This window comes from Cynocephalus volans, chromosome 7, assembly GCF_027409185.1.
Source record: "Cynocephalus volans isolate mCynVol1 chromosome 7, mCynVol1.pri, whole genome shotgun sequence".
Lineage (NCBI taxonomy): Eukaryota > Metazoa > Chordata > Mammalia > Dermoptera > Cynocephalidae > Cynocephalus > Cynocephalus volans.
The window spans coordinates 118,095,553-118,123,145 of NC_084466.1; the positions used below are offsets into that span (position 1 = coordinate 118,095,553).

Here is a 27,593-nt window from a genome sequence, read left to right on the forward strand (position 1 = left end):
GGAGGTGTTCAAAACAGTTTGTAAATAGTGAAGGTCTTCTGTCTGGTATTCTACTTAATAGATGCAAGAAACCCAGTACCCATTAGAGAGATGGCATGGTGTAGTATAGCAAAATATTGACCTCCAGGCTACCTAGGAGAACCATATAATGGCAGGCCTGTGTGGTGGATATTGCCTGCTCAGAATCCAGTGGCTCTTCTGTAGCAACAGTGACCAAATTTTGTTTCACGGAGATCACCCCTCCTCTTCTTTCAGCCCTGGCAAAAGTAGCCTAGGTCAAATCAATCAGTTAATCCATTGCTCCTAGCTCTAGTGATTAGTTCAGCAATAAGTACGTGACCAAAGCCAGGCCAATAAGATGCAATTCTAGGATTGGTGTTGCTTTGGGGGAAATGAGCTTTTTGTTTTGTTTTGTTTTTAAATTAGACGTGGCACTGAAATGCTTGGTACAACCCAGTGTCACCATGAATGAATCTAATCCAGCAGAAGGTAGAGTCAAGAAATGGACAGAAGCTGTTTTCATGATGTTCATTGAATCTATCCAGACTTGCTTAGAGCTTTACTCCTGGACTTGTCAGGAACAACACCAATAAATTACTTTTTTTTTTTTTTTTTTTTGCTTAAGCTGTTTGAGTTGGATTTTACATCACTTGCAATATAAATATAAACTATCCTAAATGTGTTAAGCTTTAGAACTGTGTCTGGCATGTGTGCTATTCCTACAAACATCAGGTTCCTCTTCTCTTCTCTTCTCTTTCTTTTCCCTCCCCCCTCCTCCCATCTGCCCTAAATCTTACTTTATATTTCCAGTATATAATAGATTAGATCTGATCACTTTCTCTAGAAAGCATGACTAAATACTTAGGAGAAACACTCCTCTTTCTTGGCCTCAGTTTCTTTAGATGTAAAGTAAAAGGTTCAGAAAAGTCCATTCTATTAAGATCCCTTTCAGCTTTAATTTTATAAGCATCTATAAAATGGAGGTCCAGTAGGCAGTGATGATTTAACAATGAAAGCTCATCTTTCCCTAATCACTCCATGCTGTTACTAGGACAGAAATTTCTGGTTCTCAGAGAAGAGACTAAAACTGAGGATCCACAGGGCCAATATGATGGAAGCAATTCCCTTCCTCTCAGCTTTTTCAATACTTGAGATTTTAGGATTTTTAGGCCTTAACTCCCATCCCAATTTTGAGGCTAAATGCAATGAGTTATTTTGCAATATGGTGAGAAAAAGCACTGCATTGTTTAAGAAAGCTTTGGTCTAGTTTCAGTTCTGCTACTGCCTAGCACAATTCTTGATGTACCACAAGGATATAATTCACATACTGAAATGGGCAAGTGATTCACAAATAAAAGTCATGTGTAACTAACAACAGTTAGTGTACCTGGGATTGGAAATTATTTACTTTTTAAAGATCTATTAAGGTGGACTCAAGTTTATCCCTAAAACAACATTACTCTCATTTTGATATATGTCATCTTGAATGTAAGAGAATGCTGGGCTTCTTGAGATTCCTAATTACTCGAATTAGCCTCATGAATTAGGCCATGCGTGTGAATGTCTCTTGTCATGTGATTGATAGTAGGAGAACTAGACTTCTAAGGTCCTTAATTTCCAGGATTTTTGATGGTGGGGCTGGTGACGGGAGTGGAGTGTGAGGGCTTGTAGTAGAGATATGCACTGAGAATTTGACCTAGCCAAAACTGATAAAGGGTGAGGGAACCAGTGAAGTTTGAAATAACACATTTGATGTTATAATGTCATCGTTAGGGAATGGATTTTAAAAGTCACTTTGTTTTAATTATACAAATGACAAAAAGTATATGTTGGGAGGAATATGAAAGAGAAGAGTCTAGTTTTCAAGTCAATTTCAATGTGTTACAAGGTGAGTGGTAGGACAGGAAATATGTCTCCTTAGGGAGTTTTCATTAGGATTTCCAGGATAGGGATTTTTACTTTTATACAAAAAGTATGATTTGGAGACAAAGCTCAGGCTGAAGTCATGGTTTTACTTAATTTCTCTAAGCTTTAGTTTCTTTATCTATAAAATGGGAATAATAATATTTACCTTATAGGGTTGTTGTAGGGATTGAGTGCAATAAAACATGTAAAGCCCTTAGCACAGTGCCTGGCTCATGGTGAATGGCTTAATAAAGATTATGGGTGTGGAGTTTAAAAGGTTGAGCAAGGTTGTTCTAGTTTTTAATTTCATTTCTTTTTACTTTTCAAACTCCTGACATAATTCATCCTAAATACATCCTATAGACACTTCTCTTTTTTCTTATATAAATATAAATTCTAATAGAGGATAAGCATATTTTCTTATTTGTAATTTGAGACAAAATTAGCACGCACAGAGTAAACACACATGTACATATTGATATAGCAAGGGGTAAGGCTGATGTGAGGCTGTGAGGCAGACCCATAGTGTCCCTGACATCCTGATATAGGTAGGGTCTTCAAAAAGTTCATGGAAGATTTGTATTATATTTTAGTTCAACTTTTCCATGAACTTTTTGAGGTACCCTCATACATTGTGCAAATAAGAGCTCAAGATTCCTAAGTATTTCTGCATTACACAGGGTCTTAGATAACATTTTTTCCCCACCCCCCCACTCTTAGGACTTGAGACTTCTTCAATTATTCCAATCATATCTAACTACTGAATTAGAAATTCAGATTATTTTAAAATAATTCTGACCTTTACAGAGGAAGCAATTTTGTGACGGTGTCCATTGTGGCAAACCAAAGAAGCAAGATTTAGCACAGATAGCACAGATAAATCCCTACAAATCTACAGAATCCCTGTTTCAGGGTGCCTCAGAAAGTTCTGTGCCAGGGAAGTTTTCCACCTGGCTAAGGACTCATATTAGAATCCATTCCTCTCTGTCATTCCTTAGGCTCCTGCATTTATTTGCATGTACAGGGAGCAGATCTGGTTTTGTGAGACAGATGTTCTCTCCAGTGGAATGCCTTCAGACAAGCTATATAAGTAAGAAGGACAAACTTCAGGAGATTGATTTCAAATCAGAGGATCATTTCTATCCTCTTTGATGGAGCAGATATAGCCTCAGAGTTTATAACTGTCCCTTTAAAAGAAGATTCATTTTTATATTCCTGTAAGTGTAACCCAAAGATTGATAAAGACCCAACTTGGATTACTGGCCAGATGAAAAGACAATATCTTATTGTGAAACTACTACTTCAATTCTATTGCATATACTTTAAAACATATTTCTTCAAAACATTTGCAGAAATGAAATAACAGAAGGAGAAAAGAACATCAGATTAAACATGGTTGAAATTTTGCTTATAAGGAAATTTAACTATTTATTATTATATGCAGAAATATATTTTAATATTCCCTGTTGAATGTAAGCACTAGGAGAGCAAGAATCTTTGCCGTTTTATTCACCTGAATACCTAACACAATAACTAGTTCATCAAGTACAATCAATATTCATTGAATGTATGACGGATGAATAATTTACATCGACATAAATTAGGGAGCAAAGAGAACATACATATATTCCTTTTTTTGTAAAGATCATTCCACTACAGTCAGTTCTTGGATTTGTTCTTTTACTTAAAAAAAAAAAAGTTCCGTATAATTCTTTAAAAATGACTAAAACATATAGAGTATATAAAAAAAATCATGGTCATAGCAGGAAATTATTAAAAATTTGCATTTTGCTCTGCTAAAAATTAAAGGTCTTGTAGAAAAGACTCTGAGGGAGGCATGAGAGGTGACACTAATGATCACTACCAAGGGAGATAAACATGATAAATGGTAAATTAAAACATAAGTTTCTTAAAATTGGTAAAATATATAGCCTATAGTATACCAATCTATGGAGTCTATAGTACCTTCATATAGTCAATTTTGTTTAATATTAGGATATATATTTGGGCTATTTTTTATATTCTCTGGCAGAGAAAGTTCATACTCATCCAATAGTCCATGTGCTCCTTGGAAATTCCCTGTATACTTGGTGGTACGTTGGAGCCATATAACTAGTTTTGGTCAGTGGACTATGAGGGGAAGTGAAGCATGTCACATCTAGGCCAAGGCTGTTAAAAGCTGTTGTGCCTCCTCTAGTTCTTTCTTACCTACATGCTGACCTTCAGGGCTCATGTTACAGATGGCAGAGCTACAAGATGAAGGAGAGATGCCCAACTTATATCTAACTTTGTGTAAGCCACAGTGTATCACTCACAAATGCCTCTGTAGCATTAAGATTTGAGGGCATGCTTATTAATTATCCTGACTAGTACATATTCCTTATTTCTAGTATAGGATTTTTTAAATGATATACCTTGGGAATGAATGGACTTTAAAAAAAAATCTCATATTTCATATCTGAGATCCCCAAATTCTTATCCTTTGTTTTTGTCTCTCATATTTTAATCAGATCTCATTAATTCATTATCCATTTAATGAAGATTTCATTTAGAATTTACTGTATGTTAAACAATGTGCCAGGTGCTGGAGATACAAAGATGAGCAAAGCATATTTAATCTCTCCATTCACGGGCCTTATAATTTGAAGGTAGTACAGACATTAAACAAGTGATCACACAAATCAATGTATAATTACTGACAATTAAAATATAGGGTGCTATAAAAAAGTACAATAGGAAAACCTAATTAAATTTGGAATTCAGAATGGCCTTTGTAGAAATGACATTGAGTTGAGACTGTCTAGGCAGAGAGAACAGAATGGACAAGATCTTGAGGTGGAAAAATCTATGGTAGGAAAAGAAGGTATGACTGGGAAGCTAAGTTAGTTAAGGAGTGAGCAGTTGGTGAGATAGACATTGACTGGATCAGGGGTTGGTAAACAATGGTCTTCAGGCCAAATCTGGTCCACCACTTGTGTTTGTAAATAAAGTTTAATTGGAACACAGTCATGTGCATTCTTTTATATAATGTCTCCTGTTTGTGTTACATCAGTAGATTTGAGTAGTTGCAACAGAGACTGTATGGCTTACAAACTCTAACATATTTACTATTCAGCTTTTATAGAAAAAGTTTGCTGACCCTTGTACTATATCATTCAGGTCTTTGTAGGCCGTGTTAAGGATTTGAGATTTAATCCTATGTGCAAAAAGAAGGCATTAAGGGGCTTTGAACAGGAAAGTGAGTGGCATGAACAGATGTTTGTTTTACGAAGACTGTTCTGGCTGTGTGATGAATAAGCTGGAAAGAGGTAAGTACAGCAAAGTCAGTTAAGATAAGGTGATGACTTGGTGGTGACAGTGGAGATGAAGATAAGTGAGTTCAAAGTATCTTGGAAGCAAAATCAGTGTGATTTGTTTATAGATTGGTTATTGGGATGAAGATGAAGAAGAAACCAAGGATGATTTCTGATTTTGCCTGAAAGAACTAGGAGATTGGTGGCTCCATTTTCTCACAAACAGTGAAGACTGGAGGTGGAACAAGCTCAGAATTGTGAAGGTAGACAATCAAGAGCCAGGGCTAAACATGTTAAGTTTAATCTTAACATATATAGTTTCTTCAAAAAACAAACAAACAAAAACTAAAAAACCGCAACAAATCACACAAAAACAAACAGGAGTAAGATGACTCTCACAAGTATATTGTGAATTCTACTTTCTGTCCAGGGCTAGAACAACTTTTCCTCTATTTTCCCTGCATTAATTCCTTTAAAAATTCCATAAATTCTGCTCATTTAAAGATTAAAAGGCCACATTTAGTGGGGTTGCATATATTTTAGAATCTGTTTAGGGGAAGTTTTGTCTTTGGCTAAGACCTCCCAAGTTTTATGAAAACATCTATTTATCCTGGGACACAAGGAGATTTTCAGCCTGCTGCAGCTTTTATTTGCACTGCCAAAAGGAAAAACGAAAGGGTTTCAATAGTCCTTTAATTGGGCCTTACCCAGGTCCCTAGAGTAGAGGATTTGTCCTAACTCGCACTTGGTTTTCCAGGCTCTCAATGGAGTTCTCCCTCCACAATGTCTAAAAAAGCCCCGGTTTTCTATGATGACAGTCCACTAAAATGCTCCACTTTCCCAGTACTCACCAGCAATATATAGCCACCCCTTATTATGCATCATTATTTTGGTCTACTCAGCATTGTGCCCTATATGAAATTTTGTGTTAAGTGGTATTATGATTGGACTATTTTCCTAAATTGGGCAAGGTTTTCTCCTTGAGCCAGCATACTGCTTTGCCTCTAAGAATATCACTTTATCTCTGTAATTGTGTAACTGGGTTCAGTTTTAGATTTGTAACTGTTCAAAAGGATCCCATGAATGGATAAAATACATCTCTGGGCTGGAGGATTTGACCTAAAGCTTTGCTCTAGGTCATTTGGTTCATTAAAGAGAAGTTTTTGCCTTGACATTATAAAATGTTGAATTTGAAAAACTGAGACTAATCAGATAGTGAAGTTTTTTATTTATGATCGTGTCAAAATATTCCCAGCCCCTTATGTAGAAGAAATCTACTAGTTTACTATGAACATTCTTATCTCCTTTCCTAATAAGACAAATGAAATTACTCTTCCTGTTATATTTAGACAGAAACAAAAAGATTGGATGTGGGTATTTTGGCAAAAGTTTTTAAATCACAGAAACTATACAGTAACCTTTATGATATTGTTAGCTACTTCTAGAAACCACTATTATGAATATTAGTGGAAATGGGAACAAACGGGCATTTTATTTTTAATAAAAAAGAGTGGATTAGATTTAATTGAGCTCAAGGTTCTAAACTGCCTTTCCAGACTCTGTTAAGTAATGTAAGGATATATAACAACAACAAAGAATTAACTAGGTATATTTATAATAAAAATCTATTTCAGTGAGAAAAACTATATTTTAAATTCAAGGATGCTTCATTCTTACAAACATGAATTTGGAATATTTTATACTGAGGAATTCCCCTAGTCCCACAGATCAGTTATAAATATTAATGGAATTTCAATAAATTCTTTTCAGATTCCAATGTTTAATATTCATTCATATTATACAGGGAATTCGATGTCCTGTACAGTACATGTGGATTCTTCTCATTATATAAATGAGCATATATATGAAGTCTGTAGGGACAATGATCATTAAAAATAGCTGGGTCCAAACATGATCTTAGAGGATATATCAAAGCCTTCTCAGTTCACTTAATAACAAGAAAGTCACTGGTAATAAACCAAAGAGCTCTTAAGGCTGAATTGATTCAATAACGCCACATCTGGGCAAAAAGATAAATTGGTGATTCAGGCCAGAGTTAAAATTGCTAACTGGTATCAAGTATTTATGAAACACAGTGAAGTGATTTCCTGTGGTGAGATTTTGTAGTCAGACTTTGAAACCTGCTGTTGAATTAGTCTCACCCCTTTGACTTGCTGAAGACTTACTTTCATAGTGCCTTACTCTTCTCAGGTAATCTGTAGTGTAAATTTTTTTTGAAGAATTCTTATTCAAAAAGTGATTTGAGATTACAAAAACAAAAAGAATTGCATCTAACATAATGTTTCTGAGTTTAATACTTTATTCAGGTAATGAGATATTGTTTATCCCCCAAATGTGTAAGTATTATTTTTAACAAAAGATAATATTTAACTAAACCTGAACCATTGGCATTTTTCTACTGTTTTCTCTTTCTTAAAATGAAAAATGTTTATATAACTGATAGACTGAAACCATAAAATAATTTGTATGTGACAAACGATTATAAAGATATCATTTACTGTGTATGTACTATGTCCCAGGCATGATACTAGTAGTTTTGGATATAATTTCTCATTTAACCCTTATAATGTTTCTGGGAGACAGTATGTTACAGTACAGGTAAGTAAAGCTCAGAGAGATTAAGTCACTTACTCATGGTCACAGAACTACTAGGTTAAATCATGTGAAAATTCTGGTATTCGACCATTTTTAATCTACAAAGACCATATTGTATGGTTCAACCTAATTCTAAGCATTGAGTCACAGTTTGAAACTAAGTCTGTGTGATTCCAAAGCCCATTGCACTATGCTGGATAGTCTTTGTTATTTTTGACCACCCATGATAATTAAAACCAAATCATGAATTATACAATAAAGAACTCATCACGTCACTCAGCCTTGGGTTAATATGCACTCAATTATGGCAAGATTCCTATGCAAGATAACATTTTATTTTAATATTCTGATATAAAAAGAGATAACTGCTAAACTGGGGCAGAGAAATTGCACATTTACAGAGCTTATCACTTATTTTCTACATTAAATATCTCAGCTGGAGCACAGTTGTTCTTTAACCAAGTATTAAAAAGAAATATCTTTCACAAAGAGAACAGCGGGAATCTTTGAAGTGTAACCTTGGAAATCAAGGTCTGTGTTACAGGGCATCATTCAAAGCAGATGTATATTCCCCAGAGACCACAATAAAATTGTTACTGAGAATACTTGTACCTCTTTGAGAAAAGGGCTCGATAAAACTTCTAGGTCTTACTGGCAATGCTATATAGTTAAGTACAGATGGTCCCAACTTATGATTTTTCAACTTACAGTGGTACGAAAGCATTCAGTAGAAACATACTTTGAACACCCATACAACCATTCTGTTTTTTCACTTTCAGTACAGTATTCAATAAATTACATGAGATATTCAACACTTTATTATAAAATAGGCTTTGCATTAGATGACTTTGCCCAACTATAGGCTAACGTTAAGTGTTCTGAGCACATTTAAGGTAGCTAGGCTAAGCTATGATGTTCGATGGGTTAGGTGTATTAAATGCATTTTTGACTTATGATATTTGCAACGTAGGATGGGTTTATTGGGATGCAACCCCATCATAAGTCGAGGAGCATCTGTATTCCCAATGTTCTAGGCATAGTACAGAGTATCCAAAAAGTGGCTTCTGATCAATCTAATTGCCAAGAACTCACATATGCTTTTCAATGGCTTCCAGATTCAGCAATTAAATAGAGTTCATTCATTTTATATAATTTAGAGGGTAATGATAACAGATACCTAGATTGTTTTAGGAAGAAACAATTTGCTGACTAGCCATTACTTTGCCTTGCCTGCTAAGTGGGTGACCAGTGCTGAAGTATTCATTCTCAATGCTATTTTGGGACCTTGAAATAGCATCTCAGAATTGCATAAAGGATGACTGGCTCAGCAAATATTTATTGAGTGATCAAATACACACTCCTATTACGCCATGATGTTAGTGTCTATCTCTTATTTTCGTTCTTGATCAAGATAAGAGGGATCAACAGATGTGTAGCGTGTACGATGGATAGCGGCATGTATTCCCACTAAGTAGAGAGCTTTTAATTTTGGAGAAAGCAGCACACTCTGCAGTCATAGCATGTCAATTCTTTAGCCCATGAGACATTTAGATTGATCTGAGGAGGAATTCTTGACAGTGAGGAAAGTGGTAAAGTCTCTGAGGGAGCTCTAGGCAAAGGAAAGATCCTATCTCTTTGGGATAGAGTTGTCATGGTCCCAGGTAAAAAGGGACCACAACAAAGGCCTATCAAGCTCTCATCCAGCTCAAATCTTTACTGTTTCTCAGGACCTGAGGCTCACAAACTGTCTGAGATTTAGGCAGTTTTTCAATACTGTTCTCAGCTTGCAAAGGTTTTGAGATGCCTCCAGAATGATGAAAACCAGGCACTTGTCTGGGAAGCAGAGCAGCACACATTATTTTGAGACCTGGCTTACAACCCAGAGTGTTGACAGCTTCACTTCAGACCACAGTAAGGACTTAACTTTAAGATTCTTCAAAACAGCTCCATCCCACAGAAACAGCTTTTTTCCAATTTCCATCTCTCTCAACAGATTGACATGGTTGCAGGTATTATGGAAAAAGCAAGTTGAACTTTCTATATTTGAGATCCATAGGGCGAACGGTTCTGTTTTAATTTAAAATCCGGTTCTCAAACAGATGTGAGGATTGCCATTTAGTCAGAGGGCCCTAAATTTCAGTAAAGGAATCAACCTAAAGAAACCATGAAGTTCCTATCTAATTTCATCCTAGGTATTTCAAAAATTCCCGGAATATCTTAATTTACACGTCAACTCCCTAGTAAAAAGCAACCTTGCATATAAAGCCCTTGATCATACTACAGCCATGTTGACGTTGCAGAGTTGGGGGAGGGTCACAAAATAAACTATGCAACAAACAAGTTAATCCCTCAGGTCAAGCCAGAGCCACTTAACATCTAGATTTCTTCTTTTTCCCTTCTTTGTTTCTTCCCCTCCTTACTGCCTCAGAATGTCTTAAATTTTCTCCTCAATAGGCAGAATAATTTTGCTCTCCCTCTTCCCACTCTCAAACTGGTATCTAATCTTTCTAGGTGCTCAACAGACAGAAGAACTATCCTGTTGAAAGGACTATAATTATAAATTGCAAGAATTAGCTGTTTTTACATTTAATACAGCAGTTGCTTCATTAGAGAATAGTTACACACCTATTTTTTGACCTTCGTTAGCGGGGAAGTCAGAGGGCCTGTGCCAGTTCCCACCTGTGTGTACGCTTCCTGCTTTTCTCCTCCTTTATGGCCTCACCTACCTCCTTACAAAGACAAGACAGTGGGGTTTTTTGCTGTGTACTTTCTGAATTGGCAGCAGTGATGGGGGCTTCTTTCAGTGTTGCTCTCATCTATGACCTGTAAATTTCAGATCTGTGCATTTATTCATCATGAACAGTCATCTGATTCTCATTCCTGCCTTTTTTCCTCCATAAATAGTTGATAAAAACTATGCTTAGTCACCAACACATCTGGCTTTTATGTTCTGGACCAATTCTTGGCCAACCTGAAGGTCTCATAAATCTCACCCTGACAGCAACAAGTTTAGACCAGTACTACAAGAGAAAATACCATTCTTAGAGTGCAGTGCAGGCCACAAGTTTAGACCAGTACTACAAGAGAAAATACCATTCTTGGAGGGCAGTGTGGGCAGAACACAAAGGTGGAATATTGACATAAAAACAGACTTGGGGTGTTTAATGTTTAAGCCTCATTTTTTCAAAAAAAAATTTAATTTATCGATATACAATGCAGTTGATTTTTGTGTCCCTCTACCCATTCTTCTTTCCCCTTCACCCCCCATCGACATCACATCTGTTCACTTGTCTTAACAAGTTCAAGGAATTGTTGTGACACAATAAGTCTCACTTATTATTGTGAATGCTGTATAAATCTGTAATTTTGAATTATTTATATCTTTAGAAATGCCAGGCAAAAGTCTCCAGACTTTCTTTACTCTTGTGCTCAATGCTTCTTGGACATTTCATGATTTATTTGCATGTGTTGAACTTTTTGGCATCCCCAAGAAAAAGTTAAATTATAGTCCATACTAAAATTTTGATTTATTCATGGATTTAAATGTTCCATAGCTCCTATCTTTCATGTCCTCACCTAAAGAAAGGAGATTACTGGGTTCGTGTTGACAAAAGGTCTTAAGTGTTCTTTTAAAAGCTCATAATATTGTCACAAGGCAACATGACCCCTCCTGGTTTTGATCATAGATGTGAGTTAAGAGGCTATATTGTATAGATCAGTGCATCCCTTTATATTCATAAGAATTCTTCCTTGACTGCAAGTCACTAGCCTAACAGAGACTCGTGTCTATTTCTTTTAGAATTCTCATTTGAGAAGACTTCATGAAACTTTATGTGTGTTGAGGGCAGGGACTATGGAATCCTCAGTTCTTAACACAATGCCTGGCACATAGAAGGCATTCAAAAGACATTTGTCCAACTGAATAAACTGAGAATGGAAAACATAAAAATCAAATGTTTGGGAATTTAATTTTGCTGAAAGAAACTTCCATAGGATGTAGATACATATATCCCATACGTAATATACCCCATAAAATAGTTTTAAAGTTTATTTTTGATGTACATATTTTGCTGATTTCCCACTTTCCATCTCTGGTATTGATTTTCATACTGAGTTAAGTTGCCAGCAAGTGAGAGGACAAGTGTTATCTTAGAGGTGAATCTTTCACTGGGGACAGCTTGACAGGGAAACCAAAGGCTGAAAGAGGTCTGATGTTTGTTTTTACTTTGTGTGCAAATGTTCTCCTTTCAAAATGAGCTGAGTTATTTCATTCTCTAATGAAAGCCCCCTTTTTTTAAAGTGGGAAATATGTGAAATAAGAATAGTCTATTTTATAATTTGTGAATATTAATTTAAATGACAGCAAATAAATATTTATTTTTATGCATACATATATATACACACATATTTTATTTAAATACACATATACATTATATATGAATATGTGTGCATATATTTACATGCATATTTATGTATATATTTTTTCTTCCTGAGAGATCACCCCAAGATCTGGTATTACATCATGTGACATTTTACGGAACCATTGTAATAATGAGATGAATACTTCCAATTAGTATTTGACTGCTGTTAATTAAATTTGCTTTAACAGATTTGCATAGAAAACATCAGTTAGATAATTGAATTACAAATGACTGTGTATATTATATAATAGACATAATATCATGTTTTTTTGAACTGGTTATTGCTTATTATTTAAGCAATATTATTATTTATAGTTTGGGTTATTTTAAACTAATAGTTGCTATTTTATTCGCGAGTTCTTTATTTTAAAACAAAAGCCTAATCTGAAAACCTAACAGTTTTTTCGTGATCATAGTTCTTTTCTTCCTTTGTTTCTCCCCCTCCTTCCTCTTTTCCATCTTCTCTCTCTCTTTGTTCTACTTATAAAATTTTACCTGTCTGGACTCCATTTTCTGCAAGTTCAAATAATTACATATTTATTGAAATCCTAAAGCAGAGCACTTTGTGTTGTCAATTGCATGAGTATCTGCTTAGTTGGAATAATTATGAATTCTCTTAAGTGATCACAAGTTAACTGCATATAAGGTCCCAGGCCCATGCTCTTGTCCTCTATAAAGAGTTGATGTAATAATATACAGCCATGTGGAATAACATTTATACTTCTTTTGTAAAACAGTCATTAAAGGCATTATGCATTTATTAGGATCCTAACAAAATCCTTGCAAGGATAAATTCTATGTGATGAAAAAGTTTGTTCATTTGCTTGTCATCTTTTTGGATGAATTATGTTGTTTCATTTGATCAGAATATTAAAAGCTATGTAATTATGGCCAATGGTCATCACATGTCTAGAGTTGCAGATTGTATTATCTCTTCAGATTGTTGCCTAGTAGCTATTTTATTGATCATTAACACTCTTCCAGAAGGTGAACAGGGAAGGATGCTAAAATTCTGACCAATCATTTTCAGGGTCACTTATACATTTTATTTAAACTGTGCTGACTCCTATCTATACTGGTATCAGAGGTCTGCATTCACATAAGTTAGACTTCTGTATTTATGCCCTTTGCTTTGGAGAATATAATATCAAAATTGAAGACTAGAGTTATTAATTATAATAATAGGTACTGTAGATTTTGACTTATTATTTGCTAAGTGCCATGTGAAGCTTTTTATACATTCAAGTCATTTGTCAATAATCCATTGGGGTTAGTATTATTTTCCTCATCTTATTGATGAGGAAACAGAGTTTAAGTATTTACCCAGTGCCACACAACTAGTAAATGGTGAAATTGAAATGAATTCAGGTAGACTACTGTGCAGTCTGATTCCAAATTTAAGATCTTGGGAGGGACTTCCGAGATCTTGTGAGGTAAACATATCTCACTTGTAGCACTACTACTTATGTCCTCCACGTAACAGACATTGCTAATTGTTGGCAAATCCTTTTCTACTGAGTCTAGACCTAGCCTTGGAATCATTCTTAGTTTTTGTCCTAGACGGTAACTACCTGTTGAATGATTTGCACTTGTGTTGAAACCTATTTATCATCCATGCAGGTCTAATCTGTTCCTTTTATAGAAGATGTATGTTAAGTGTTGTAGCAGAAACTGGTTACATGTTTACCAAGTCCACTTTTTCTTCTTCTTACATGCATAGGTGTACTACATTTCTAGCTTCCCTTCCAAATAGGTGTGGCCACATAACGCACTGTTCTAACCAACAGAATGTGAGCACACCTGATATGCACCATTTTTAGGCCTATCCCTAAAAAACTCCCTGTGTTCTCCTCTATTCTCTTTGTGATCCACTGATTTAATGCCTGTGAGCACAGTGACACTGTAAGCTACGCGATGAAGCTGGCAGAGTCCAAAGATGGAAGGAGTCTGGGTCCTTGAATAACCTCTTTGAACAAAGCTACCTATCACACATAAACACCTATTTAGGCTTCATGTGAGCAAACAATAAACTTCTGTCATGTTTAGGCCATTAAAGTTTTGGAGTGGGTTTGTTACAAAAACTAGCATTACAAATACAATGCTCACACAGAGCACATCACTAGCATGTTTCAGAACCAGAATTTGAATCTAATCTTATGCATAATTTGAAAAATTTTCCGTGTTAATATGATAACCTTATTTTAACCTAACTTGTCTCAAATCCTAACCCAAGATTTGAGTTCACTGACAACAAAGGTTCTCCCATCTCTAAGAAATCTCAGGTATCTTCTTATTGATGTCTTCAGGACTAGACCTCCCCACCCCAATTATCTGGCCTACAATTCCTGCCCAGGTATGAAGCACAAAAGGTGACATGAAGTCAGGGGTTCTGGGGAACCATTTCTGTGGTTTATAAGTAGGTTTGGTGCTCAAATAAAATATTCCATGATCAAGTACATTTAGAAAAGTCCAGATTAAATGAAGTTGAAGTGAAAAGGAGTATTTTCTGTAGGAATATCTTTTAATAGGATAATTTGTCCTGAGAATCACTGAAATAGTTGTGAAGTCTATAGCATTTTGCACACTTATTTGATGACAGAGACCTTTTCCAAAGAGCATCTTAAGAAACTAGTGTTCCATGAAACACATTTTGGGAAACACAAATCTAAGTATATTGGGTCATACCCATAATTACTGGTACGTGAAGTTGGGTATAGTATATCTTGGAATTTAGCCCCTCTCTCTAAGAAAACTTTTGGTCTAGTTGTGGCTTTCTGCATGCACTGTCTATTCCTGACATCTGACAAATGATTAGCCTTGACCTCTATCTGATTTAGGCCACTAATTTTTTATCCTCTGACTCTTTGCAAGATTTATCAACAGAATGTATTTTGTGGTCTCAACCCTGACAGCCTTTGTCTATCTTGTTATTGCCCTACCTTGACAGAATACAAATGTCCCCTTTATTAGTTGAGTGTGTATATTGTAGTACTAATTCTTCATTCATCAGCCACCCCAAATAAAGGCTGGGTGTGGGGTAGTGTTAGTGGCATAAAGAAACATCACTTACTGGCCTAGTTAAATATAAATATCAATAAAATACAGTGGAGTTACATTATATGGGCATTTGTAATATGCAAATTCAACTAGACACACTTTATCCTAGCCCCCAGATAGTGAGAAAAAATAGTTTAAATGCAATGCAGTTAAATTTTATGTTAGGCAATGCTATTACTGAGGGCCTCACATAATCTAAAACTTGCATAATTAAAAATTAATTTTTTATACAACTGACAAAGGAAGGAAAATATTACTTTGCCAGCTAAAGTGGCACCACCATAGGCTATAGCATAGACATGGTTCCCAATTCACTGGCCCTCCAGTTTTAAAATTATGTAATTGTTAATATATATATTTTTAATTCTATTTTTTCAAATGCTGCCACTCACATGAGAGTTTATCATTTTTATGTTGCACTCTCAAATTTGCATACTTCTATAAATTTTTTCTGCACTGTAGTATGGGTGCTTTCACCCACCATCCCACTCCATTTGTACAGGGGATTCAGTCTGTTAGAAGATATGACTCTGCTATTTCTTTCCTTCCTGTGCATCTTTCATAGTAGAAAATATCACTCCATCCTATAAATGCAAACCAATTATTTAATCTGGCCTCTCCCAAAGACATTTAAATCTACTCAATGTTGGAAAAATGGTTGTACTGAATTAACTGAAAGTTGTTATGTCATTCTCCAAAGTGTCATGTAGTTTTAAGGGTCTTCAAAGATAATTTTCAATATGCCTGATTCTTCTTTTTATGTATGTGTCAACTTTAGCACTTTACCTCCCACATAAAATGTGACTTTACTTGAAGATAACGGGAATTGTCAATTGCTGACCCATATCCAATAGTTGCTTCTTTCTTCCTAACCAAACCCTATTTTATTCAGGTAGCTACCCCTCACGTGACTCCTTACATGACTAGGGAAGATGAGCCTAATACCAGTTCCAGGAGTATATCTTGATTTGTCTAAACTGATCATGGTGTTCCCAACCCCCTTGGAATTAACTAGTTTTAGACCAGTCAGGTAACCCAATTCTAGTCCATGAGATATGAGAAGTCTACTTGATTCTTAGAAAAGGATAGAGTCAGTAATAGTCTCTCATCTTCCTAAGCATGTTGATGTGACTCCAACAGCTTTTGCCATATTGCTATCAGTACTCTGAGGATGTCAATATCAAGAGTGAAAGAGACCAGACAAGGATGAACCCTAAGTCTTTGAAGATATTGCTTAGTTCCCAAATCAACCAATCCTGGGGTCTCCCCAAGCTCTTCTTCTTAGGTAATGTATTAGTCATTTCAGTTTACCATTTTAAAATACCCTACTGGGTGGCTTAACCAATGGAAAGTTCTCATAGTTCTGGAAGCTGTGAAGTCTAGGATCAAGGTGCTGGCTGATTCAGTTCCTGGCGAGGGCTCTCTTCTTGGCTTGCAGACAGCTGCCTTCTTGCTATGTTCTCTCATGCCTTTTCCTTGGTGTGTATGAGCTGGGAGAGGAAGAGAGTTCTCTCTCACTTGTTCTTATAAGGCCCACCAATCCTATCAGATTATGACCCCACCCTTATGACCTCATTTAATCTTAATTACCTCCTAAAAGCACTATGTCCAAATACAATCACATTGGGGATGAGGGCTTCAACTTATGAATGTGGAGGGGACACAACTCAGTCGATAGCAGATATATAACAAATGTCCTTATGCTGTTCAAACAAATTTAAATTGTTTTTTCTGTTACATACAGCTGAAGACAGCCTAACAGATATCATATATTATGAAGCAATACAGAAAGGATAACATGAGAAGATCAAGGGCTATTTTCCTTTTCTAAGAACCAAGAAGATATAGAGTTAAAAATGGTTAGTCCATTGCTGTTATAGGGCATATCACAAGTTGCTGATTGTACATATATGTGGTATCAAGTTAATATCAACAGTCCAGCCCTTAGGGAGTTTTCAGTTATAAAACAAACATTTTTCTAAGATCATGTGCTCTGATATAAAAACCATACGTCAGCCTGGTTCTATCATTATAAACTTCTGGCAAGCTAGAGATGTTAGTTGGTGATTTTATCAAGCAAGACTTCTAACTAATGGCTTGATGAAACCATCACTGCACCATAAAACACCATAAAACAATTGAAATGATGATTCCTTTCAAGAGTTTAATCATTTTTAGATCATTAGTTTATTTCCCGAAAAGCAGTATCTCAGGGATCAACACAATCCTACAAATAAGAATACACTTTCACCTTTTCACCTGAAGTGAATCAAGTCATTTTTTTTGCAATTCAAATTTAATTTTTGCAACTATCTTCAACAGAGAAGGAGTGTAGTAAATCACATTCTAGTAAAGCTCTTCTGAGACATTTTTCCTATTATTTTAGTTCCATTGTATACAAAGTAATTTTACTGTATTTTTCCAGATGAAATGTAAATAAACAACAAAATTTTATTGAAGTGAAGAATTTTCATAACATAGTAAAATTCATCTTTTATTTCTAGCCAGCAAAGTGGAAGAGTAGCACTTATCAAATCTAAAAAAGCCAAAACCAAACAAACAAAAACAAACTCCACCAAGAAACAAATGATGAGAGATATATTTGCATATAGATGGCTGCATATTAAAGTAATAGAATTTGGGCCATTTTGAAATCTTAAACCTTCTGACACTATTTTTATGAACTCAGTAATACAAACCATGTGGCAAATGATTTTCTGAAAACTTTGCCGGTTTCACTGTGTATTTTATTACTGGCCAAATGTGACATTAAATTTTATCCCCTGTGGCTTGGAGTTAAATGCTTGCTCTGTTCAGAATGGCAACACTCAATTAAACAGCATTTTTCATGATCTACACCCACCATTGTTACTGTATTTAAGAGAAATAATGGGGGTACTGACCTATATTGCGCTTCTTATTATCAATGGAGATGAAGCGTATGCAGGGATTACTGGTGATGTACTGCCCAGCCCAAGGGACATCAATCTTCGTGCCAGCTTCATAAAAGAGGCCCAAAGCATAACGAGAGGAGTAGCTCACAGACTCCAGTTGCTGCCTTTGGCATTCACTAATTACTGTGGAAGAAAAAACAGAGGGCATCAAACTTGAAAATATCATTTTTCCTTTTAGTACATCAAATACAAAACTCCTTTAAGCTAGTTCCAACTGCTTCCACCAACTCCATCTCATTTGCAATAAATTTTGAAAGGTTATGTAAAATAGCATCAGCTCTAATTTCTTTTCAGAATGATTGCTAACGTTGGCAAAGTTGTTTTCATCAAGCTGAAGGTCTAAACTCTTGGGACCAGCGTTCAAGGCTCTCAAAATCTGGCTCCAAGTTGCTTTTCTAGCTTGATATCCTAGTTACTGTCTTTGGACTGTCTGGTAACATTATAGAGTCCATATACTGAGTCAGGGTCTTTGCTAAATACTTGACACAGCATTTCACTTAATCATAAAAGTCTTACAGTGCAGAGTATTATTTCCATGTTACAGGTGAGGAGACTGATGCTCTGTCTGTTGAGATGTCTTAAATTCTTCTATGGCATATAGTGATTTGTTTGCCTATTGTTGTTCTGCCAGCCGATTATAATAGTTCCTTGAGCAGAGGGACCACACCTTAGTCGTCTTTGTTATGGGCCACCACCCTACCTCCTATCCCCTTTGTGATATGCACACCAAGGACAAAACTATTAAGAGACAGAAAGGCAAACACGCACATGTAAAATGAGTTGAAATGTAGGAGGCATATAATCAATCAACAGATGGGAAAAGCCTAGAAAAGGAATTGGGTTCAAATTTCCTGACTCTGCCCTTTCTAGGTATGTGACACTAGTTAAGCTACTTAATTACTCTGATTATAGTTCTCTTATCAAAAAGTGGCAATAGTAGTACAGAACGCATTAGTACATTGTGAGGATTACATGAAATAATACATAACACAGTGTTTGGCATATAACGTGTTCATTAAATAGCAAGTTTTTCTATCACAGACAGGAAAATACTTAGGGAAACTGGACAATGTTCTATCCTGGGGTGGAGAAGGAAGAGATTTCCCCCACTCTTTAATTTCTATATCCAATTCCCTACCTTAAAGGTCTCAGGGTGCTCTTATTCATATATGTGTATTAATAGTTTGGATTTCAGAGGCCATAGTTCTTTGCTGAAAGCTTAGACAGGCCAGTTCAGATATAGCACATATAAAAATTCTCACTTAATTAGTGAGATAAACAGTAGAGATAAACAGACCTCACAGATGGGGGCAACATTAGCTAAGCCTTAGAGAAGTGGCGTTAGGAGGTAGAGAGAAGGCAGGAAGGGTATTCAATGGATTATTTAAGTACAGTAATAATCCTATACATTATCACAGCTACAAAACATTTTTATAACTATGACCTCATTTACTCTTCACAAAAGCCCTGCCAAGATAGGTGTTTCTATCATCCTCATTTTACATCCCCAGGAAGGCAAGACTGAGAGAGGTTAAGTACCTTGCCCTAGGTTACACAGCTTCTAAGCCATGTGGTCAAGATGAAGCCAGAGTTCCCACATTGGAGTCACCCACATATCCTCATTACCACATCCTTTTCTCTGCTGATCTGTAAAACTGAGCTTCATATTTTGGCATTACTTTCTTCGCTGACATTAATGGTTATTTTGCACTTGCTTAGAAGTAAAAGCCATCATTCCCTTTAACCATCATTTTCTGTCTTGTTAAAAGGTTTAACTACTTGAAGAACGAATGATCTTCTGACATCAGCCTTGCTACACTCAGTGAATTTTGGGTTTGATTTTATAATTTAATCACTTTTAAAGTTATGGCTTGATGTTATGCTTATTGTTTTCTGAGAGGGAGGAATTGAAAGATACTAAAGTGAGCAGTTGAGCACATATCACTAAGTTTCTCATTTTTTAAATTAAAAACCAACCAAACAAACAAAATTGTGTAGTCACCTAGTTGGTAACTGAAAGGGCCTAAAATTTTTTTTAAACCAAAACCAAAGGGTCAACTAGGTTGACTACCAAATTGGACCTTCCCCCATCCCTGCACACCCACATTTGTACAATTAGCTAGATTTTTTACAAACTGCAAAGTGGCAAATCCCACTGGGTAGTCCTTTAAAAAGGTAATTGATATATATATAGAAACAGCAATTAACCTTAAACACCCTTGTCTGCTCTGGGGGCTCTACAATTCATTCTGAGAACAGGGAGGTAAGACTTCTGACTGAAACAATCTCAATTTCTGGACATATTCACTTACAAAAAAATTTATCTTCAGGGCCTGAAAAGTTGTGGATTGTTGTAGTGCAGGCAGGACCTAACAAAATGGTCTTATTTTGTTTGAAAAAGTTTCTCATGCAAAATGATGAAGAAACTAGTTCTAGGTCCCAAATACATATATTTGACAAGCAAAACAATAGGTACTTTACTATCATGTATTCAAAAAGGTCAGGAGGAGGTGGGAGGGAGAGAGAGAGAAACAGAAGACCTGGACTGTACTCCTGAATAACACTGAGTAAGTAATTTCATTTTTTTTGTTTCCTAATATAATTTCATTCTCTTTGTTTCCTAATCTATAAAAGAAGGCTAGTAATACATAATCTATTTATTTCCTATGTGTTTTAGTGACAATCTCATCCATCCATCCATCCATCCATCCATCCATCTATCTATCCATCCATTGCCTACTTTGAACCAGGCACTCTTATAAATGTTAGGGATGTAAAGCAGAAAGATAAAGTCTCTGTTCTCATGTAGTTTACATAGCAGCAGTGGAGAGACCAATTATAAGTAAATAACTAAGTAAGTGTTATGTCAGTTTGTGATAAGAGCTATAAAGAAAAATAAAGTAGGGTAAAAGGATAGGTGACAGGTGTGGGTGGTGAGGCTGTCAGGGATATATGTCTTCTCTCAGGATTTTATTCTGATTGATGTGGGAAGTTGCTAATATACTGGTTATGAGTCAAAGAAAGATATGACCTGCCTTCTGTTTTAAAAATTACTCTGGCTATAGGTGAAGACTACAGGGGTGCTAGAATGGAATTGAGGCAAACTGGCTAATGCAGTAATCTTGGACTGGAGATAACAGTAGAGGAAGTCAGAAGTGGTTACATTTTGAATGAAATATACATAGGTGTGTGTGTATGTGTATATATGTGTGCATATTGTTACATAAAAGTTACGGGAGGCCATTGATTTGGACTGAGCTCCTGCACTAGGCCCCAAAAGACCAATCCAAAATGGAGTCACTCATACTAAGTTTTCACATCACTAAACTGAAATCTAAACTATTAATTTGTAAGATCTGATCTTCTGAGAAACTTGAAGAGAGATGTTAGCCAACCTTCAAACAGGCGGGGTTTTTTTTGTTGTTTTTTTTTCCCAAATAGAAGATTTACAAACTAATCACCCGGAGCCAGCATGATAAGGAAGTCCCCTCTGCTTCAACCTGTACAGAGAAAGTAACTTGAAGTAACATGATGTTAAACAATCTGCTTTTTGCACTATGCTGTTTCTTTGTTCCTGCTCAAGCAGCCTTACAAAAACCGACTGTTCTGCCATGCCTGGTGGAGCTCTTCTCTGTTTTGCAGATTGGATGCCACCTGCTTCAATAACACCTGGATTGAGAAACAGAATAGTACCAGAACCCCAGAAGCTACCTTCTCCCCCTTTTTCATGGCACTCCCTGCCTCCCTGCCAAGAGTAATCCTAAATTCTAACACCACAGATTAATTTATTTGTTTTTGAACTTCACATAAATAGAATGATATAGTATATACTCTTTCTGTCTGGCTTCTTTTACTCAATTTTGTGCTTGTGGTATAAACGTTGTTACATGTAGTTAATTTTCATTGTGTGGTAGTATTGCTTAAAATGTACATACTACAATTTATTTATCCATTCTACTGTTGATGGACATTTGGATTGTTTGCAGGTTTTGGCAATTACAAATGTAAGGTACATATATGGGATTCTCTTGGGTATAAACCTGGTATACATCTAGTATTGCAATTCTTGGAATATGGGGTTCACTTTAGTAGATACTGCCGAATGTTTTTTCTAAAGTGATTCTACCGATTTGTACTCACACTAGGGGTGTATGAAAATTGCCCCACATCTTTGTCAACATTTGCTGCAATCTACCTTTTTAATTTGGGGTTTAGTAATATGTGTGATATCGCATTGTGGTTTTAATTTGCATTTTATGATGACTAATGTTTAGAAATTTCTCCATGTTTATTAGTCATTGGGATATCCTTTTGTGACTACTTGCTCAAGTCTTTGTCCATTTTTCTTTTGGGTTGTCCACTTTTTTCTTATTGTTATGTAGAAGTTTTTTATTCCGGATTTATTTTTATATGATTTTTCTATATGAATTGTAAAACGTTTCCTCAGTAGCTTGCCTTTTCATTCTCTTAATAATGTGGTTTGATGAACAGAATTTTAATTTTTATTTAGTCTGATTTATCATTTTTTTATTTATAGTTAGCACTTTTGTGTTCTGTTCAAGAACTCATTACCTATTTGCCTATTCCAAGGTCATAAAGATATTCCCTTAATTTTTTTTTTTTTTTCCTGCAATTTTATTGATTTACCTTTCACGGGGTTTTGGATACATTTTGAAGATAAAGCCCCCAGGATTCCAATTGGCTTAGAAAGGTTGTGTGAGAGAAAGATAAATGAAGAATATATATAGGACACTACTTCCCATCCTCCACTGTAATTAAACAAACAGCTTTATTAGTCTATTATTTAAAAAGTTACAGTGTAACAATAAGACACTAGATTACAAGCAACTTGAGGAACAGACTCTGCCTCATGAGGTTCAGGTACCAGGACAGTTACTGATACAATGTGGGCATTCAATAAACATTAATGGATACATCCTCCTTTTAGAAAATTTGGAAAGTACATAAGGATATAAAGAAGCAAAAGGGGGAAAAAAAATCACCATATTCTCATTATTCTGAGAAACAACAATTATCATATTGATATTTTCCTATATTATTTTCCTGAGTTTTTAAAAACGTAGTTGTAATCAAACGGTACATATAATTTTACATATTGGATTTTTGCTTGCCTTATGACAAAAAAACCTTATCATAAACATAATTTTAATGCCTCCATAAAATTTGATGAAATGACTGTTGTGTAATTTCTTTAACCATTTCATTAATATTGGACATTTGTTTCTTTTCATTCCCTATTATTATTAAAGCTGTTATGCACATCATTGTGCATAGATCTTTATCTACATTTCTAATTATTTCCTTAAGATAGAATATTGGAAGTGGAATTACTGTTAAATTGATTTTCAGAAAGACTATACCAGTTTCCACTTTCTTCTAACTGTATATGAAGCACCCATTTCACGGTATCTTTGCCCATATTAAGTATTACCTTTTAAAAAAATAGTTTAATAAGAAAAATAGATCTCATTTTGGTTCTAATATAATAAGACTAAACATTCTTTATATGGCCATATATATTTTCTCTTTTGGAAACAGTCTATTCATGTCATTTGGCTAATTGGGCCAGTTGGTGTATTAGATTCTTCATGTTATTAAATTGATTTTTACTAATGGGTGATATAGAGTCTCCTCTTACTGTATGTTATAACATTTTTCCTATAAATGTTTACTTTTTTAGTATTGTACATCATATTATAATATTTATCTAGATAATCTATTAGTTTCTTCCCCCTGCTTCCTCCTTCTCCCCCCACCCCGCCTCCTCCCTTCCTACCTTCCTCCTGTGTAAACACTCAGAGACCAATTCATTTCTGCTGGTTATTCTTGCTCTCCCACATCCTTCTCTGCTCTGCTTTGTGCCTAGAAAGACTGCCCCCTCTATGGGCTGAATTCCCTTGAACTCTGTCTGGTTTCTAGAAGGTTTTGGCCAATAAGAGGCATAAATAGGAGATCCCAGGGTGACACAATGTCCTTTGCTGATTGCCTTAACCCTGTCCACTGTTTTGTAAATGCCCCTTCAATAAATCCTTTCAGTAAAACCCTTTAGAACATATCATCTATTTCTTGCTGGGACCTTGAATGAAACAATATTTTTCTTTTAGCTTCTTCTAGGAAAGTACTCTGAAACAAAGTATGATACTTGCTACTCCTATGGAGTGGTAGAGATCAACCTCTTAAAATGAAATCCTTTGGCCCAAGAGTATGCTGAATGAGAATATTTTGCAATTTATGAAGGTCTGTGTTTTCATAAGTAAATGAAGTACTGCTTTCGACTGTATTTCTTGTCACATAATACTGACTTTCTTGGCATGATAACGGATATCTCAATATAGATAGTAAAACAAACACCTTTTAGCATTTATTACTAATATTATAGTTAATGGTAAATGCTGATCATACTGGCACTTGGTGCTCAACGCTTTAACTTCCTGCCAAAAATTATGCTCTTCATAGCTAATTACAGAGGATTGCTAATTTCCTGATTTGCCACCATATGTAAAAAGGCTTTCAGCTCAACGACAGTTGAAGTTAGAAAGTCAATTTGTGTTATAATGATCTAAATTCTGATCAAGGGAGACTGTTCTTGATTTTCTTATTATTGCTTTTCATCTTTTATGTTGAATTCCAAGAATGACAAATTTTATGTGCCAATTCAGCTCCTAACATTAGACCATCTAGTTCTGCGGGTACACAAAGCCAATAGTATCTTAGCCAAAATACCTGGTATCTCTTTACTCAAAGTGGCTATAGAAATAGTGCTGAAAGATCCATTTTCCATAAATAGTTCTCCTGTCAGGCCAGTACAGAGTTCAAATTTTTACGCATTCATGATGTTTTCATATAAAAGCATCACAAAACCTGTCTCTTTTCACTTCACCTGAAATAAATTGAACATTCACTTAGACTCTATGGGTATAGAAATCATTAAGTCTGGAAGCACTGCTTAGAAATAGTTTTGGCAAGTAATAAATCTGGAGTTCACTGGTGACAGACTTCACCAGTTATATGTATGTGGGATTTCCCTGGGGAAATATTTCTTTCACCCTGAAAGGCATCTTTGGAGTCAGAAAAATTGTGGTTTGAATTCTGGTTCTAACATTTATCTGTGTGACCTTGGTCAAGTTACTTAATACCTCTAAGCAACTGTTTTCTTGTAAAACAATAATAATAATATTGACTGCCTTAAAGCTTTCTGAACAAAATTAAATGAGATAATAGTAAGTGCTTAACACAACACTTAGCATATAATAAGTGTATCGCAAAAACTTAACACTACAGTACTGGATTTTAAAAGCCTTTTGGGGTGTCTATGGTATATCATAGTTTACAACAAGTTTTTAAAAAGGCTTTAGAGGTGACATGCTAATGTTCAAGCACATCAAGATCAAAGACATCTCTGGCTAGTAAAGTATACCGGACACACTTCACTCTTCACAGCAGAAGGTAAAAACAAATCTTTAAGAAGTATTAAAAATGCCAAAAGTGTTTTGGGCAATAATTTTGGAAAAACTAACATAAATTGTGGAATTCTTTAGCTATCTTTCTACTTTAGAAGGCTGAATGTTCAAAGATTTGTCTTTGGAAATGAATGAAAACCCTTATTTTGTATTTTTAGTACCAAGGCATTACCTTTTCTTAATCCCAGTCCTATCTCAGGATTGTATAAAAATAAAAGTTATCAAAGAAATGGGTTTCTCTGTATTATCCTTTGGTCACTTGTCACATTTTGATAAAAATTTAGGATTAAGCTGTTTTTACACTTGTGTTTATGAAGTATTATTACTTACTTGCTAAATGTCATATTCAGATAATAATTAGCATTCTTATCAGAGTACAACATTTAACAGGTAAACTCCATCTAGTTGCTACGCATAGCTGTTTTTTGGAAGTCAGAATGAATTTAGAAAGCATTAGTATTTTAGGGTAATAAAATTCACATCTAGTAAGAGAAATTTATCTTAATATTTCCCAAATTTAGTGTTTTCCCAAATTTTCCTAACAATCAATTCATTATGTGGTGTTTAAAAGAGAAGAACATAAAGACACCTAAACTTTCTAAAATATAATAATACTTAATTGATCATGACTTTATCTTAGTTTTTTCCTAGTAAGGGTAAAAGCAAACAAGACATATTTTTAGGAGAAGGTTCTTAGGCTTCCATGATTAAGCAGGCAATCATGACACACTGGAGGCCCATTTCATGCTAAGAGGCCTTTGCAGTATTGTGAAGGCCCAAACTGTTAGCTTGTTATGAGTAGTTGTGACAAGTCAGGGCTCCTTCCCTCTCCCCAGCAGTTAAGGAGAGTTTTCCATTCCCTGCTGTCTTCCTGTCTCTGTAATCATAAAGAAAAATCCGTCAAGGAAAAACAACACTTTCCTGGTCCCTGCTTCTACTGCCTTCTTGCCACTATGTTCCAGTGGCCATTGTAAGAGTATTTAGGTATGTACAGGTGGCTATAGCTGGCTTTTCATGAAACCTTAGGACTTTCTCCCAATCACATGAAGTCTCTGCTGCTTTATAAACTCACTACCCAATCTTCTCTTTCTCAGAAGGTCCCATGAAACTAAAATGGCATTCAATTGTTTCTACGGCAACAACTTCTAACCATGGGATTAGAAAAATAAGCATTTTTAAATGAAGGAACTGTTTTCTGAAAGAATGCAGGATTAATAACTCAAGCCATGTTTATTGGAGGCCCCCTGTGCATCCAGCACTATGCCATGCACTTCAACTTAGCAGAGTCTAGGACAGATTTTGAACTGAGGTGTGAAATAATTTCACCTTGGTTATTACCATTTTTATCCCTGGGAACCTTATTTTTGGATTTCAGAATGAAAATGTAGTTGGTTTTCTTGTTCTCTTTTCAGAACACATACGTTAAGTCTGCAAACCACAATAATATGGTTGGAAAATGCTTGTCTTATTTTCATGCATTCTAAACTTTTTAGACTATTACACCATCATTCTTTTTGTAGGAAAAGTGCTGAGTTTCAAATGGGAAAGAATATAAAAATAAGGCATTGTTAGTGTTATTTTACAAAATGTCACAGAATATCATGCATATTTTACAGCCACTCTTCCCAGCCTATCCATTTAATTACTTTATGGCCATACCATTCATGAGCAATATAGCCATTCTAAAATTCATAACAATAAAACCTTTATTACATGTCACCTCATATTTTAAAACAGATATATATTTTCATATTTATGGCTAGAGTTACTTTATACCGAGGCAATAACTTGGAGAATTAATATTCTAATTCAAAACTTTTATAATTTTAGAAGTCAAAAAGCAGTGTTTACAAGGACCTGGAATCT

At 35.3% G+C, this 27,593-nt stretch overlaps 1 protein-coding gene across 2 annotated transcripts in view; it reads right to left on the reverse strand.

The window, feature by feature from the left end:
• The window catches only part of RNLS (renalase, FAD dependent amine oxidase), a 292,909-nt gene that overhangs the window by 48,594 nt on the left and 216,722 nt on the right, over positions 1-27,593 (reverse strand). For both annotated transcript variants that reach the window (XR_010024073.1, XM_063102909.1), the window contains exon 5: positions 18,196-18,369. Coding sequence is in view for 1 of the 2 variants with exons in the window: in XM_063102909.1 (XP_062958979.1) it covers positions 18,196-18,369 (174 nt within the window). In the remaining variant the exon portion in view is untranslated. The remainder of the gene's footprint in view (positions 1-18,195; positions 18,370-27,593) is intronic.